This window comes from Microtus pennsylvanicus, chromosome 15 (assembly GCF_037038515.1).
Source record: "Microtus pennsylvanicus isolate mMicPen1 chromosome 15, mMicPen1.hap1, whole genome shotgun sequence".
Classification (NCBI taxonomy): domain Eukaryota; kingdom Metazoa; phylum Chordata; class Mammalia; order Rodentia; family Cricetidae; genus Microtus; species Microtus pennsylvanicus.
Window position 1 is genome coordinate 65,955,626 of NC_134593.1, and position 17,576 is coordinate 65,973,201.

The 17,576-nt window shown below is 37.1% G+C and overlaps 1 protein-coding gene across 2 annotated transcripts in view; it reads left to right on the forward strand.

Moving 5' to 3' along the window:
- Positions 1–17,576, forward strand: part of Gpc5 (glypican 5) — a 1,110,053-nt gene that overhangs the window by 940,875 nt on the left and 151,602 nt on the right. The window contains exon 8 of one of the 2 annotated variants that reach the window (XM_075949575.1): positions 8,033–8,086. The exons of the other annotated variant lie outside the window; for it this stretch is intronic. Coding sequence (XP_075805690.1) covers positions 8,033–8,086 — 54 coding nt within the window. The remainder of the gene's footprint in view (positions 1–8,032; positions 8,087–17,576) is intronic. 2 annotated transcript variants of the gene reach the window in all.

Genomic DNA, 17,576 nt, shown 5'->3' on the forward strand with positions numbered 1-17,576 from the left:
ACTAATAACTGTTGGCATATATCCCACACCTGGTACTGAAATTTTCATTGGATAGTCCAAGATTTCAGGAAGAAGCAATGAAAGCTTTGTACTGTTTTCCATAAGGGTTATATCAACTCAAATTTATATCAGGAATGCACAAGAATTCTCTCTTCTCAAATCCTTTCCAGTATGTGTGTCTCTGTCTTCTTGCATACTGTCCTACTAATGGGTGCAAGTGATACCTTGTTATACTTTTGATTGGTTATCCCTCAAGGATTAGTGATGTTGAACACCTGGGAGCACACCTATTTTCTTTTTGAATTTTGTTTTTTACTGAGAAATATTTGACTTTATTGACTTCTTTTCATTGTTTCTCCACACCCTTGTCATTAAAACCACTCTTAGCTTCATGGGTAACTATGCGCACCTGGTTCCCAGATTGCTTTCTCGGATACATAACAAGGAGCAACTGCCCTTAGACCTCACTGTCTGTACCCACTCACGCTTTCAATTCAATTTGTCTAAGCCATAACTTCGTCATTAATTTAACAAGTTCTTATAAGCCAATTTTGTAAAGGTTCTGAGTTGAAAGTTAAATCACTGACCAGTGTTGGTCCTCACGGGAAAGCAGGGATATTGGAACAACTAAAGCAATTGGACTGAAAATTACAAGTTGAAGGTATTTGAAAATTGGGTGCCCTTTACTAGAGGGAGGGGAAGAAGGAAGTGCCTCTGCATTACGGCTGATATTCCCTGAGAAAGTGATATCAGATCTAGGACATAGGGTGTATTGGAAACAACTGTCTGAACAGAATCAGCATGTGAGTCCTTGTTGAAAGGAAAACAACAGCGAAAGTAAGCAGTGATGGACCAAAGCTCAGACCCACAAGTTTCACAATGAATTCAAGCATTGCTAAGATGCCAGAAGCTTTCTCTGCTGCATTGCCAGTCAGGAAAACCATCGGGCTCCAGTGCAAAATAGTGAGCAGCCTCAATGTATGTAGAAATCCTTGTTTCTTTATTTCTTTTTTAAAATTTCTTTTGTTATTATTTTTTGGAATATAATACAATGACATCTTTCCCTCCTTACTTTTCCTCCATCAAATCGTTCTCTATGTTCCTCCTCATTGCTTTCTTTCAAATTCATGGACCCCTTTACTTTGATAGTTTTATATATATATATATATATATATATATATATATATATATATATATGACATGTTAACATGAAAGTGGGGAATGCTCAGGAAGCCCTAACCCTAGGCAAAGAACTACAGGCAATTAAGCAATGCTGAGAACAGAAGGAGTCTTCCCCACCCAGGGAATCATACCAATTGATCATGTAATACAAAGTGATCAGCCCTGAAAACATATCCATACGAGTAAAATAATATTAACTGAGCAGATTATATTTATACATTGAGAAATATTTATTTTGCTTGATTCACATATCAGCAAAAAATGATGGAAACTTTATTTGCAATATTAATATAAAGTTCATTTTATCTTGCATTTATATTGCCTCCATGCTAAAATCTAACTTCAACACCATAGAAAATTCCTCTTATGTAATCTTCTCCCTTTGAGATGAGTTTACTTTCATTAATCTATTCTTTATAATACCCCTAATCTAATTTATTAATATTAGCACTCTATGGGTAACATTGACTTCATCAAAAGTCTTCAATATCTCACTGTTGTCTTTTAAACAAGCTCGGGTTCAATAATTTATTATGTATCCATCCAGGCATTCAAAATTTATTTAGTGCCTACATGAGATTTTTCTTTGGGCCATTGTGATTCAACTGCTGGCATTATTTTGCCCTCACTTCAAACAGGATGGAAGTGTATGGCGGTTTACATCTCCCTGAGGCTTCCACAGAACAAGACCGATAGTCTGAGATCTAAGAGGTCTATTGCTTGACATGTAACTGCTCTGGGGAATTTTTGGCACTCAAAGTTTCTCTGTGGAACCAGACTGAATTAAGTTTTCTCTGGGATGTTTTTTCTGAGAACACTCTCTTGCCAGGCATCTTCCCCGATTCTCCTCCAGCTTCAGCTATCCACCTTTATCCATTTGTCTCTCCTTGAAGTTACCTGAGATTGAGTTCTCTTTGACTAGGTTTTTGGTAAATGAAAACCAATAAATATATCCACAGTCATCATTGAAAATGAATTCATACCAAGTTTTAAAGTGAACATGGACAGTACTATCCATTTTGATACTATGCCATCCACAATACTAATAAATTTCTAGGTACAGTTGAGATGAGATGACAAATAAAGATCAGATCAGAGAATTGTAACAGAACACCATCACACTCACATCATGACCTCAAGTTCAAATAAGTAATTTTTTAAAAAGAGGATATTAAAGAAAAACTTCTAGATTAATAAAATGAGCGAAGACCCAATGGTATGAGAATTACAAACATCTCAACGAATCCATTATTATCAAAGACGATATTTGATGCTTGAGAGAGCCAGAGATTTGCTTCTCAGCAAATCAAATCAAGGAAATGGGAACTTGAATTATTCACTAAGTGTCATGATAAGGATTTGATTTATTTTAATTGATGGACACAATGCAGACTCTTGAGGGTGTGGTGGTTAGAGTTTAGCAGTTGCGTTGCACAGCAGGCTTTGAAAGTTGAATACATTAATAGCCCAGAGAAAGATTAGCCTGAAATAGCATACTTGTGTGTAACACAAAAAATACAGCTGAGAAGGGAGTCCATGGGAAATGTCAGAGGAAAGACACGGGGCTTACATGTCATGGATTAAGTCAGTGAGGGGGGAAATTCTAGACTTTGGAACATCTTTCTCCTCCCTCCATCAGTCACAAGTTTTAATAGTTACATGTTCTTCTTTATCATACATCATCTAATACCAATATTTCCCTGCCATCTTTGATTTTATTCAACTATTGTCTTTTTACTGTTTTTTTATTTTTTATTGAAAAAAAAATTTCTGCCTCCTCCCAGCCTCCCATTTCCCTCCCTCTTCTCCCACTCCTCTCCCCCTCCCCCCACTCCTCTCCCCCTCCCTCTCCAGTCCAAAGAGCAGTCAGGGTTCCCTGCCCCGTGGAAAGTCCAAGGTCCTCCCCTCTCCGTCCAGGTCTAGGAAGGTGCCATCTTACGGTTGGCAAGAGACTTTTTACTATTTTTTATCTTTTTCATAATCCATAAATATATTTATATTTCCATATTCACTATATTGACAGCTCAGTAGTCTTACTAATCTTAATTTTAAAAAATGAATAGGGCTGGAGATATGGCTCAGTGGGCAACAACGCTTCCTGCCACCCTGATGACATGAGTTCAATCCTTGGAACCCACATGATGGAGTCAGAGAACTGACACCCATAAGCTATCCTCAGATCTTCACCTGTTGTGTGCGGTGAGCACCCACATGGATACACATATCCCACAGCCAGTGTACCCCAGTGCATGAACTCTGGTACACCTAGAGAAGCCGAATGACAATGAAACTGTTGATTCTCTCCTTCCATTCTGTGTGGGTCACAGAAGTCATGCTCAACTTGTCACGCATTGCCAGCATAGTTTGGTACGAATGGCAGAGGGCATTAATCTTTTCAGAGTGTAGTCTTGGTCATTACACGGTAAGACCAATCGTACATTCTAAACTTCCAATATAGTGAATTCTTACCTTCTGTATCTTCTCCCACTGGAGCTTGCAAAAGTCAGAACTCAGTTATAGCTATGTATTTCATCCCTGAAGTGTTAACCTAATTAATCTTAATCAATAAAAAATCAGGAGTCAGATGTCCATAAAATATTAGGACATACTATCTAAAGCAGCAAGTGACTAGTTTGCTGCTATAAGAAAAAATGTTAATTAATAAACATCTAACTGAATGCCTATATAGTTTCAGCCTTCCCTGCCCTCTTTTCCAGCTGCTGTTACTTTTAGTACTGGACATCATTTCATATCGATGTTTACTCTAACACATCAACCGATGTAATAAACAGAATTTTAAAATGTAGCACTTTATCCTGTCCATCTAACAGAAAAGGAAGACTAGTTCTAATAAAAAATCTTACTTGGAGATCAAAAAAACAAAAAGATGTAAATGTCCACTCACACAATTCTGCTGAAAAGGAGAAGACACTCTCAGATGCTAGAATAAAAGACAACCATGTATTCCCTTTATTGAGTATTAGGACTGCTTCACATCGGCTAATTCCATAGTTTACTACCAACAATAAAGACACCTTTAATTTATTTTTCTACTTCTAGGAAATGGCACACAACAAAATTTCATTGATTGAGAATAACACTGATGTCTTTTCCTTTATAACTTTTAATATATTAATGACCATAATTTATTTTGAGATTTGTCCATCAAAAAGTTGATTCACATATTCATTATTTAGTCATACGTTTGGAGATTAACACATATCCATCACATATAAATTTTAAAAAGAAATTAGCAAATTGGAGGAAAACAGACGTAGAACACCAAAAGATAAGGATAGGAACTTCACTGTTGATGTTTGAAATCTGATTCTGTTGCTCTACACTTATAACCATCCAACTTTCTCATTAAAAAATACTATTGGTGGGGGATGGTGGTGGCACACGCCTCTAATCCCAGCACATGGGAGGCAGAGACAGGCAGATCTCTGTGAGTTTGAGGCCAGCCTTGTCTAAGAGCTAGCTGCAGGACAGCTTCGTTTGTTGTACAGAGAAACCCTGTATTGAAAAAAATTAGCATTCCTTTCTGCTGATAGTATTTTTTTAATGTTATCACATATTATTATATACATTATTATATACATATATCACTTCATATATTCTATTTCCCATGCATTAAAATGACATGTAAATATGCTTTGTAAGGGAGATGACTTTATTAGAAAATTAACTCAAATTTGAAGGTAGAATACTGAATTACATTCTCCTGTACTGCACAGCATTTTAATGCAATTTGGAAAGAAAACATCAATGCTCAGCATTTATAATTTATCATTTGCTCTTTGGACTAAAATTACTAAGTAGATAGAGGAATTACATGCATTCATTAAGCTTCCCATACCCCACACCCTACTGTAATGGAGGATTGCCCGGGAAGATTCAAATAAGCCGCTTGCTACAAACGTTGGGCCAAGGAACTACAGGATGGGGCTTATACTCCACTCGTCGCTGCTTCTGGGAGGTATGCCATTTGCCACTTCTTACCGCCGACATAACTTTAAATCACATATGAAGAATTAAACCTGTGACTCTTTACCAAGAGAATTTTAGTATGCTCGGTTTTCTATCCATGAGATTGCAGTTGCTTTATCACTCTTTGCCTCTTTGTGGGGTTGCCCCCAAGCTCTCAAATAAATACATGGAGCGTCATTCTTACTTATAAGTGCCCAGCCTTAGCTTGGCTTCTTTCCAGCCAGATTTTTTTTAAACTTATTCATCTGTCTTTTGCCTCTGGGCTTTTACCTTTCTCTGTTTCTGTATATCTTTTCTTTCCTTCTTACTCAATGGCTTGCTGTGTAGCTGGGTGGAGTCTTCTTCTCCTCCCCTTTTTCATGCCTCAATCGCTCCTCCCAGATTTCCCTTTCAGTTTGTTCTCTCTTCCTGACAGCTCCGCCTATCTTTTCTCTTGCCTTGCTATTAGGTATCCAGCTCTTTATTAGACCAATAAGGTGTTTTAGACAGGCAAAGTAACACAGCTCCACATCGTTAAACAAATGCAATACATCCTCACATCATTAAAACAATCATTCTACAACATACACAAGTGAAACACATTTTAAAATAATATCCCACAACATAAGATTGTGTGATTACTAAAAGAGGGAAAAGCCAGGACACAGTCACAATCAGATCAAAGCCAAACGAAATTCCAACCATCCAATATCTGGGATCCCCTCATGATCTTCTGGGCTCCTCCAAAGGGCTTAGGCTGCTTCTCCAGCTCTGCCCTCTGCAGCACACACAGCTCATCTAGGCTCTGACTGGCTCCACTCTACAAAAGTGTTTTTATGGATCCTACAGTTGAGAGACTTGAAATTTAAAAGACTGGATTTTTAAAGAGGTTGACTATGTTTAAGGAACTGAAATTTTAATATGCTTAAATTTGTAAAGGCTGTGGGACTTTTAAACATTTAAGATCTTAAACATTTAAGAACTATAATGGAAGAGTTGGTTTAATAGTGATGTGTTTGTGTGTCAAGTTGACAAGGGGTCGGTTACACTGGGTGATTTTGTGTGTCAACTTGACACTAGCCAGACTCATCAGAGGAAGGAGCCTCAGTTAAAAAACTGCCTCCATCATCCAGCTGAAGGCAAAGGCCATTCTCAATCAATGATCACTGGGGGCGTGGGGAAAGGCCCAGTCCATGGCGGTGGTGCCACCCCAGCACTGGTGGTCCTAGGCTCTATAAGAAAGTAGACTGAATCAGCCATAAAAAGCAAGCCAGTAAGCAGCTACCCTCCAGGGCTCTACATCAGCTCCGGCCTCCAGGTTCCAGCTATTTAAGTTTCTGTTCTGACTTCCTTCAGTGATGAGTAGCAAAGGGATAGTCTATGTCTAATAACAACCCCCCAAAAGAATATCTGTGTACAAAATAGTCATTTGAAGACATTTTCATCTTCTATAACAAGCTACAAAAGGAAGTGTATAAATTTGTATGTCATATGCACTGAGAAATGCACGATAATTACCATAATTAGTATTTCTAAAGTGAATTATAAGATAAAAGAGTCACTAGATGTACTCTAGAGACAGAGAACACTGGAAATGCAAACAATACTTTGAAAACACAGCCATGGATAAGAAACCCTGGTGTGGGAGAGAATAGTTTAATCAATGCCTGAATATGAGAGAGAGAAGCAGAGGCAAAAAAAAAAAAACCCAGTAAAATGAAAAATAGGAAGATAATAAAATAATTGGTAGAGATGACATCCAGTATAGAGAGACCAAAGTCTGAGTTTTTCCACAGGACCTTTATGGGTTATGAGAGTCAGGGAATTGAGGATTTCCACAGAATTCTGAAGATGGTGCCTTCTAATGAAGGCTGGGCAATCATTGTAACTGGTCCCAGAATACCAGGGAGTTGGCTGTGAGACTGTATCTCACATACCAGAGGCTCTGTCTGTAATAGCTCATAAACATGACTGCCTCAACATGAGCGGAACAAGGACAACAAAATGGACATGCCAAACTGTCTATTTGGGTGAACTTTTAGGGGGCTTCAACCATACACAGAGAACTACAGTAAACTAAGGAAGGCTGAGAGAGAAAAAGTAGTCTTCCTAGGGACGAGCACAACAATTGGTTATCAAATACCAAATAGCAAGCTCTAAAGCACACAAGTGAACAACATAATATAGATGGAGATGGTTATATTTATGCCTTTAGGAATATATGTATATACAAATACTTCATTTAAACATACATATACATATATACAAATAGGTAAGTAACAAAAATTAATGAATTAAAGGTCACAAGGTTGAGAAAGATCAAGGAGAAGTATATGGAAGGATTGGGGAGAAAAGGTAAGGCAATAGTCATGTAATTATATTATCACCTCAAAAATAAACAAGAATGAAGAAAATTAAAAATCATTTATCATTTTGTTTAGAATTATTGATCACTATTTTGGGGGACTTGAAAACATGCCTCCATTAAGTCTTGGTCTCAAGGTCCTAGGCACTTGTTCACTTACAAGTATTTATGAATAGATATGTCATTTTACTGTGAAGTTATCAGAAACCTATTATAATTTGTTAATAATGCATTTATTTTCAGAAAAATCACAAGATCATTTTTGCTCTATGTTTGGAGATTATGGAATTTCTGATGTTATGGAAATTATGAGATATGAGTCAAGATATTATGTCTACAAGAACATAACCAAGCTTTGTTTCTCCTGTTCTGTCATATCTTTCAATAAGAGACATGGTGAGGTCAAGACTCTAGCTCGAGACCTTCTGAGGGTAGAGAGAATACAGGAGATCTGGAATTTCAGCCTGAACTTAGTGATCTACTTAAATACTAAATATTCTCTCCACTCCCTTCCAGGTGGGCTCTCACATCCAGCAAGAGTTTCCCATCTGTTTACAGCTGAGGTCTGCTGTAAGAAGTTATATTGTGCTATATACTAATATATATACTAGCATATAATAATATACTAGTATTAACTCTTATACAGTCATCATGGTTTTACACTTGTTTTGTGATTTCAGTTTTTTTCATAGAAGCCATATGTGACACTGTAATACTTTAATTATTATTAGAAGAAAAATGTTTTGAGAAAGCAACACACTTGAATAAGTTCATTCTCCACTCTAAATATATAACCTTTTAATTTGAATTTCACACCTTTTTACTCATAAATATATGGTTACATAACACTGAGCTGAAATGTGTTACCATGGTTAATTTTGAGTCAGTTAAATTATTTTGGTATGAATACATATTTATAATAAACTGTACTCAGGGTAATAATACCTGTAGAGTTTGAATACATGAAAAATAAGATCTAATAATGGATCCAATTGTGATGCTCAGTGAAGTTAATAAAATGTACTTTATTTTTAATCATTTGCATATGTGTATGTCCTGTACGCACTTTTGCATATGAAATCTGTGCTCATGGATGACAGAAAAATGGTGTTGCTTCCCTAGGAGCAAAAGTTACAGGTAATTGTGAATTTGGCATGGACATTTGGAACTAAACTCAGGTACCTGAGTAGTGCTTACTTTTAGCTACAGAGCCATCAATCCAGCCTCAAGATTAGTATTCTAATTTAAGTAATACCAGAACCTCACTTTACTATCATGTTATAGATAAAGGTATTTCATTTTCTAACCACTCAGCTATTTCACCATTTTGAAAATAGCCATTTTCTCTTCAAGTCTTACTTATTCTTTTTCTCCCCCAAATACATATCTCTGCCTACTCCACTTTCGTGGACATTCAGTTTTTATTTCCTGATATTCTTTTCTTCTCTAGCTTCAGTAGCTGCCTAGATCATAGTGGTCATCTTTTGCTGCATTCCCAATCCCCCTACCTCACCCCTTCACAGATATACATAGAAGGAAACTAGGCTCCTATGTCTTTAATGACATTTGACAGATTAGTCCCCATGCCTGTGTTCTTTGTCACAAGTCTAGCCCACACTGGCCTGATGATTCTTTCTTTTCTTGAAACACAGTGTCGGGCTGACACCCTTCTTGTTAGCAAGTCTTAAACTGCGATTGAATCCATCTTGTCCCTCCAGTTATATGTGCTTTTGAGGGACTGACCCTGTCTCCATCGTGATTAATCTATTTCAGCAACAACACTAATCTACAGTTCCTTTATCTTACAAATACATACAAGGTGCCTATGTTGAAGATTTTTTGATTCTACTCACCTCATGTTTCCCTATTCCCCAAATTTATGAGATTAAGTCTAGGAGTCAGTTTTTGAGCTAATTTTCACAGGATTCTGTACAAAGAACCCTAATTTCTAGTGCATTCCCTATATTTTTTACACAGGATTTATGGTGATAACTTTTGCTTAGTAAATTGGAATTGCCTCACCTCCTCTGTTCTTAACATATTAATTCTCAAAACACAGATGTTGGTCATCACTAATTTCTAGAACCTAGTCTAGTTCTTGGCACATCTTTGGGAATTACTGAAGTTGGTTTTATGAGGAAATGCACTAATGGATGTCATTTACATCTCTAAGGGGACACATGGAATATTAATGTCACTACAGAACAGAGTAAAAGTTCTAGGACCAGGAAATTGAGCACTAGAAAGGTTTGGCCATTGTATGCCAGAGACTAAGACTTGGCAAATAACAAGGTGGAGGGCACCAAAGTGAAGTTCACCACAGTTAGAGCTTCGTCCATGAAAGAATGGTTATCTAAAACCAGTGATTTTATTCATGCGCTAAAGATAATTTTATGGCCAACGGCATAGACAGAGATAATTTTGAATATAGTCATTCTTCCTCTCCGAGACTCACCAGATTATGTTTTGAATATAGAATCACAAAATTGTATTAGACTTACCTCATAGTGTTTCATTTCTTTTCATCCTCATGGATATTTTCTCCATTTCCATGTAGACTGATCTGTCATTTTTGGTATCTAAACTAGAGTTAATGGCTCACAGAAGGCCATGGCCATGTGAATCTATTATTAAGAATAGTCTACAGAGACTAGCTGGTAGTAATAAACTACACTTTCCTCTTTAACATATCTGCATAGCATTGAAAGGAAGAAAATGTCAGTCTGCCTTTCCAGAGCTAACACTTCTGCTCGTAGATGCCAGCAATTGCCTCTTCTAAGGCTATGTTCATATATTCACATGACATAGACGCTGTGTCACATAGAAATTCCAGCACATGAACACTTTTATCTGTTCTGTCTCCAGTCCTAAAACAGTGGCATGACTCCTGGTTGTGCTAGAAAATAATGCTGCTCCTTAGTTTGGTCTACACTTCCCAGGAAGCGTTCTCCATAGCCTGTGATGTACCCCTTTGTCTTGTAGTGAACCCAAGTGGAAGAACACAGTGCTTGAGTAGTCTAACGTTTGACATGGATTTTAGATTCTTGTTGACTCTAGGATGAAAGGAGTGAGAAAGTTGAAAACGGTATTATTAATTCAATAGACTTGTCAAAAATCTATTAGTGTATGCTCTCCAGTATGTATAATACAATACTACCATGAAAACAGGATGGAAATCCTACATAAGAATGTTAAGAAATGAACACCTGAACATGGTCAACGTTCCACCTCTCCTGTACTGCTCGAGGCAATGCCTAGACTTGAGTAATGGACAAAGGAATTGAATAAAATAATCTTTATTTCAAATAAATGCTTGCTGTTCTCTTGAAAGACCCTTTTGGAGATAATGATGTCTCTTGTCTATCAAATAAGAGTGTGATATTTATCATCCTTCTTTTCTGATTTTAAAAAATAATATTCTATTAATTCTTTGAGAATTTCCTAGTTTGTTTTGCTCATACTCACCCACTTTCCCCAACCCCTGCCATACCCACCCTTCTCACCCTCCCATACCTACCAAACCAAGTCTGAGTTTTCTTTCTCCACTCATTGAGTACAGCTTATATTGTCCATGTAGTCTGGGAAGTGGGGCCTGCCCAGGAGTGTTGGGGCATTTGCAGGAGTATTGTGACATATCAAGGGTCACATCACTACACAAGACAGATTCCATCTGTTTCAGCAGATACCCAATGCATCGATCACTCTTCAACTAGCAGTAGGATTTTTGTGCTTCCCTTCCCAACTCAAAACTAGAATTGTGTCTGACTTTCATTTAAACAGATTTGTGCATCCTATCACAAGGACTGTGATTTGCTGTATACAGCTTCTCTGTTTTGTCTGGAAAACACTGCGACTTCTGGCTTTTACAGTCTTTTCCATGCCTCTTCCAGGATGATCCTTGAGCCCTGGGAGAAAGAAAATTGTATGGACATTCCATTTAGGGCTGAATACTTTAGAGTCTTTGATTTTCTGCATTTGAGTACCTGAGGGTCTCTGAGTGGATTGCCACATATAGCAAGGAGAAGCTTTCCTGATGATGGTTATGAGATGCTCTCAAAAATGAGTATAGCATTAAGTTCTTACGGATTGTGTTATTATTATATTAATTTACCAGAATAATAATTTTCGATCTCTACCCCACCACTCTGTGTAGGCACTATATAGACACAGTTTCTTAGTTTCTTTAGTAGTGAAAGTTCCATTTCCTGCAGTGGTCCTTGGATCCAGTCAGAAAGTGGATCACAGCATTTGAGCCACTATGATACATTGTAACGTCATCTATCGTTATATTTTATAGCTTAGGCAGCTGGGTGAGGTTGGTTATTATTTTTCTCATTTCAACTTTGCAATCAGTTAGGCTGTCATTAGAAAAACAAGCCACTGGACATGCGTATTTAGTATTAAGTAGGAAACTGGCTACCAGGTGTCAAAAGTTCTTAAAATCCCTTAGCAGGAGTAGTTGTATTGGCCGGTCAAACTTTGAATAAAGGAGAATAAGAGAGAGGCAGAGGAGAAACTGGGAAGGTGGGAAGCATAAGCAGATATAAATAAATATGTATAGCATTGGGAGACGACAAATGCAAGGAATATGTTTTTCCCAGTTTCTTGGTTGGCAGCTGAAAGTGTTGTGTCTTGTAGTCCATAAACAACTTGGAATTAATTAGATAAATACACCCCGCTTAAGATAGATAAAGGAACTGTTCTCTGAGTAGGACAGATAAAAATGGAAGACCCCAGAGACAGGGAAGTTAAGGAAGAATAAGAGAATGATCTATCAAGACTAAGAGTCTAGGCTAAATTCATTGTGAAACGTTGTCAATGTGACACAGAGTAGAACCGTGACTGACTCTGGGACTGGGTGAATATCACCTGGAGGAAGAAATATGACAACACAGAGCAAGGAAAAGAAGTCAGGAAAGACTTCACATTAATCATTTCAAATTTTACTTCTAAGAAAGGTTAATTTGATACATATTTAGCTCAGCTCCTGACAGTTTCATTTTCTTAATCTTTTCATTTTGCCACAGAAAAGTTTATTTATACCTACCTCTACCAAAATCAATTATGATACTACAGCAGAAAATACAACAATACTTTAAAATGAAAAAAAATAATCACTTCCAATTTCAGTACTTACAATGTTATTACTGACCCCTTAAGATATTTTGTGGCACAGAAGTCTTACTGAATGGGCATTTGAGTAGCACTCCAGAGAGCTAATTATTTGAAACAGCTTTTAGACTGGCTATTAAATAAATAAGGTGAAGGAAATACTTGTAAGATTGACATGTTTGACTTAGAAAATGCTGGTAAGCATAACCTTTAGCTTATAAAGTCTGATGGTCCCATATATCTTTAATATGTGGCTTACATAATGAACCACTAGAGGAAATGAGAAATATTTTAATTGAGTTATTAAATATATAACTTTCTCTGGATTGAACATATATGTATATATGTACATATGTATGTATACTTCATCGATGAGTAATGGATTTTCTTCTGGTCTGAGTGGACATTTGATCCAGAACTGCATGCGTCTCTTAGCTATCTCTAGCTTCATCTGTATTCTCACAAATAAACTAATTCTATCCTTTTCATGGGATGGTAGTGTCAATCCACGTGTGTAGGTCACACTTTCTCCATTCATCAGTCAATGTTCATTTATGCTCTTTCCCTTTTTGGTTGTTGTAAATAGTGCTGCAATAAATATTGCTGTTGATTGCATCACCTTTGCATAAACACCAGTAGGTGGGACTGCAGGGTCAAAGTAGGTTTCTATTTCAGCTTCTGGAGAGCCATCAGCGTTTTCCATAAAGGCTGTATTGATCATGCAATAGCAGTGTACAAGGCCTTTCTTTCTCCCCATCTCACCAACACTTATTAGCGTCAGCCTGTGTCGTATATACTTTGCCAGATATACAGTTTCAAATATTTCAAACCGCCATTCTCTTTATTGACTTTTCACACTGATTTTCTTTGCTATTAAAAAACTTTCTGGTTTTATGGAACTCAATCGGTCTTATTTTCTTTAGGTTTCTGTAGTTTGGGGGTCCTGTCTAAATGATGTCTTACACACTCCAGAGTCCTGGAGCATATCATTTCCCCCTACTTGTTTCAAAGGTTTGTGTTTTACATTTAGTTGTTCAATTCATTTTGAGTTGATGTTTTGGGGGAGACTGAATACTCTTTTTAATTGGTGAAAATGAACTTCGTGTATCTGGATACGTGTATCATTTTCTACATTTGGAAAGGTTTCTGTTTTGATTTATTTGAATAATTTTTCCATGGTTCTAGAATTGTCTAGTTCACCATTTATCCAAATAATGTTGCAGGACAATGGTCTGTTCCCTGTAAATTGTATTTTAATGAAATGCTGACTTGCCAGTATCCAGGCAGGAAGTGTAGGTGGGGCAATGAGAACAGGAGAATTCTGGGAAGAGGAACGGCTCAGTCTGCAGTTGTAACCCAGATACAGAGGACGCAAGATGTCACTGCCTCGCCAAAAAAGTTACCAAGCCATGTGGCTAACACAGACAAGAATAACGGGTTAATGTAAGGTGTAAGAATTAACTAATAAGAAGCCTGAGCTACTAGACCAACCAATTTATGATTAATGTAGACCTCTGTGTGTTTATTTGGGCTGGGGGACCTGGTGGGACAGAAACATCAGTCAACAAATTGTACCTAAATTCCAGTCCCAACTTTTCCCTAAATTGTGATTTCTATTGACTCACTTCCTTCTCTTCCAGCTCTTATTTTCAATTTCAAACTCATTAGCTTGCCTATTTTTACTGATTCTCCTTACATTGCACTCAGTATGGTCATTAGCTTAAGGATTTCTATTTAGGTTGTTTCATACTTCTGTTAAGTGTTTCTGCCAGAAACCCACTGAGTTTCAAATCCTCCATCTTTTATAGAACTGGCTTCTCTCCCAAGGTGGTTGCTGAGCAGCATCACCCTGGAGTCTCACAATCACAGACACCTGGCAGTCAGCAGCAGTTGGATCCTCCAGTCCCACTGCAGGGCTGGAAGACGTGGACCACTACTCAGGTTTCTTCCATTAGGATGCAAGTCTCTCTCTCATAGCCAGGCATCTAGAGTTTGCATCAGATTGCACTGGACTGAGGATGGAGCCTTTATTCTGACTGGTGTTGGATCCTGGTGAGTCAGTGAAAAGTGGCATTTACCTTGTGTGCTCTTCTCCCCACTAGGTGGAGACTTATTCCCTCTCTTGATCCACATTGAAGCTTGGTGGTAGCAGGCAGCTGTGTATACAGCTAGTAAGTTTCATTGCACTAAAGCCAAGCATGATATGCTGTATGCTAATTTCCCTAGCACACAGGAAAGTGCTTTGATGCACACATATCCGTCGGAGTTTATATATCTGTGGAGAGTCAGTTGCTGAAGGGTCTTAGCCTTCTTCTTCTTTCCCAAAGAAGCTGTTTTTGCACTTACTGATGTTCTTTATATTTCATTTTATTTACATATAAATCCCCAAAGAGGAACACACAAAAATATTCTCCTTTTTGACTTTAAAATAGAATTGGCTTTTGGGTACAGAGATTCATCTCAGAAACTAAGCTATAGAGCCCTATTTGGGGTATAACGAAGGCCCTGAACCCAAGTAGACTTAAATTAGGCAGATACTTCTCCCTAATATATTTAAAACATAAATTCTAGCAATTCATTTGTCTTTTATTAATTCTAAATTAATTTAATTCTTTGTAATACTTTTTTGTCAACACTGCATCCCTAAAAACTGAAGACTTTGAATTGCTATTACATTGCTTTTAGTTAAATTAATTGTCCGTTAACCAAAAACGGTCTAAGAAATTGTTTATTCACTTCCCAAGGATTACCTTTGGCATCACTATTATGTATCCTCGTTATTCAGGATCCATGGCTCTATAATGATTTCATTCATATTTTCACCTTAGATTCTTTGGGGGACTTTTTAAATATTAATTAATTTCTTCCTTTTCAACTTTAAAGCAAGTATGTTCCAACAATGCTGTTTTCAGTCCAAAATAAATAGTAATGGCTCTACGACGAGACTTTCCTTAATAAATAGAAATGGCTCTAGGACTAGAGTTCCCTTAATAAATAGAAACAGCTCTAGGACTTGATTCCCTTAATAAATAGAAACAGCTCTAGGACTGGAATTTCTTTATGGATTTTACAGTTTTCTTAGCACCTGCTTCACATTTATCTTCAAGAAACTGAAAATTTTTTCTCATCTAAGCCTCAATGTTTTGTCACAAAAATAAGCAATATCCACTCCGCAGAGCTTGGCCTTGTGCCACAAGAAGCAGGAGGTGTTTGTGGAACTGTTCTATTGATTTTCACACATTATTTATTAGAAATGACCACTGATTTCCTCACAGTGCTATGTGTAAACATTTGCCATATGTATGTAGCTTCAAGATTATTTTGTTCTTCACAGAACAGCCTATGTCTTTCCATCAGAGTGGTGCCCTCATCCCAAAGGTAATAGTACTATTTTATTCAATGGTTCCTATTTTAGAATCTTAACCACATAATTTTGGCATTATATAGCAAACATTGTGTTATTACTAAAGACCTGCTTTAGTTGTAGTAAAATTCTTTCGAACTCCAGTAAATCTTGTTGTTTAGGACATTTGAAAAGTAGCTATCCCTAACTATAAATATATGTTAATTGATGTTGCTTATTAGTGGGAATAATGTACAAGCTTCCAGAGATTTTTAATTTATAAATTTTACCACTATAATGAGATTAATAATAAACCTACAATCACGGTTTATAGAACTTCCTCCTCAAAAACCTGCCTTGTGAGGTCTTCAGGAGATATGATTGCGATCAGAATAAAATATTACTAATTTAGAAGACATGTTTCTGTTGACAGAGGTTTCCTGCCTGGTCCTATGGTTTCCATTCTTAAAGAAACACAGAGGTGTATATTAGTTATAAACTGATCGGTCTATTAGCTCAGGCTTCTTATTAACTCATTTTCACATCTTAAAGTAGCTCATTCTTCTTGTCTATATTAGCCATATGGTTTGGTACCTTTATCAGGGAGGCATTCTCATCTTGTTTCCTCTGTGTCTGGCTTCCTCTGTGATGACTAAAGACTAACTCTTTCCTCTTCCCACTTGTATTTTAATAAAATGCTGATTGGCCATTAGCCAGGCAGAAAGTATAGGCAGGGCGACCAGGAAATAGAGGCAGGGTGATGAAAACAGGAGGATTCTGGCAAGAGGAAAAATGTAGTCTTCAGTCTTCACCCAGACTGAAAGGAAGCAAGATGAGAATGCCTCACCAATAAAGGTACCAAGCCATGGGGTTAACACAGACAAGAAGAATTAGTTAATAAGAAGCCTGAACTAATAGGCCAACCAGTTTATAATTAATGCAGACCTCTGTGTGTTTCTTTGGGGCTGAACACCTGCAGGATTGGGCAGGACAGAAACCTCAGTCAACATGTTTCAATTGCAAAACATATTCAAATAATGGAATTGTTTCCATTAACTTAACATTCCACTGAAGGGATGGGAGAAATCAGGCTCCAGATCTGTGAGTACAATATGGCCAACACTAGGTTAGTTTTCGATTCTTCCATGAACTAGACTATTTTAAACTTGCCACTAATTTATTTTCTTAGTTTTCTGGGAAAAAAAATGGTACACTAGTTTCATTGCACAGACCACCATTGGATGTTGTCTGCCTATGTAAGAGAGATTTCATGTGAACAATGATACAGATGAGACCTGGAGTTTGAGGGGTGACCTATGGAATTATAAAGCATAACTCAGCATGTTCAGCTAGACAAAAGTAGGAACAGAAGGTATTCTCAGTTTTGAGATAGACCAGTTGTTTGGTAGAAATTCTGCAAAGTTAGAAATAATAATATGTGAAAGTAAATCATAGAAATGTAAGTTATTTGGCTACTGTGTTGATGTAAAAAGGTACTTTTGTTCATCTTGTTCTGAATATACTTAAGATTCCCCATTATAATTCTAAAGTTCAACTTATTTATAATAAAACGTCATTTAAAGTAAATCAAATTAAAACCTTTCA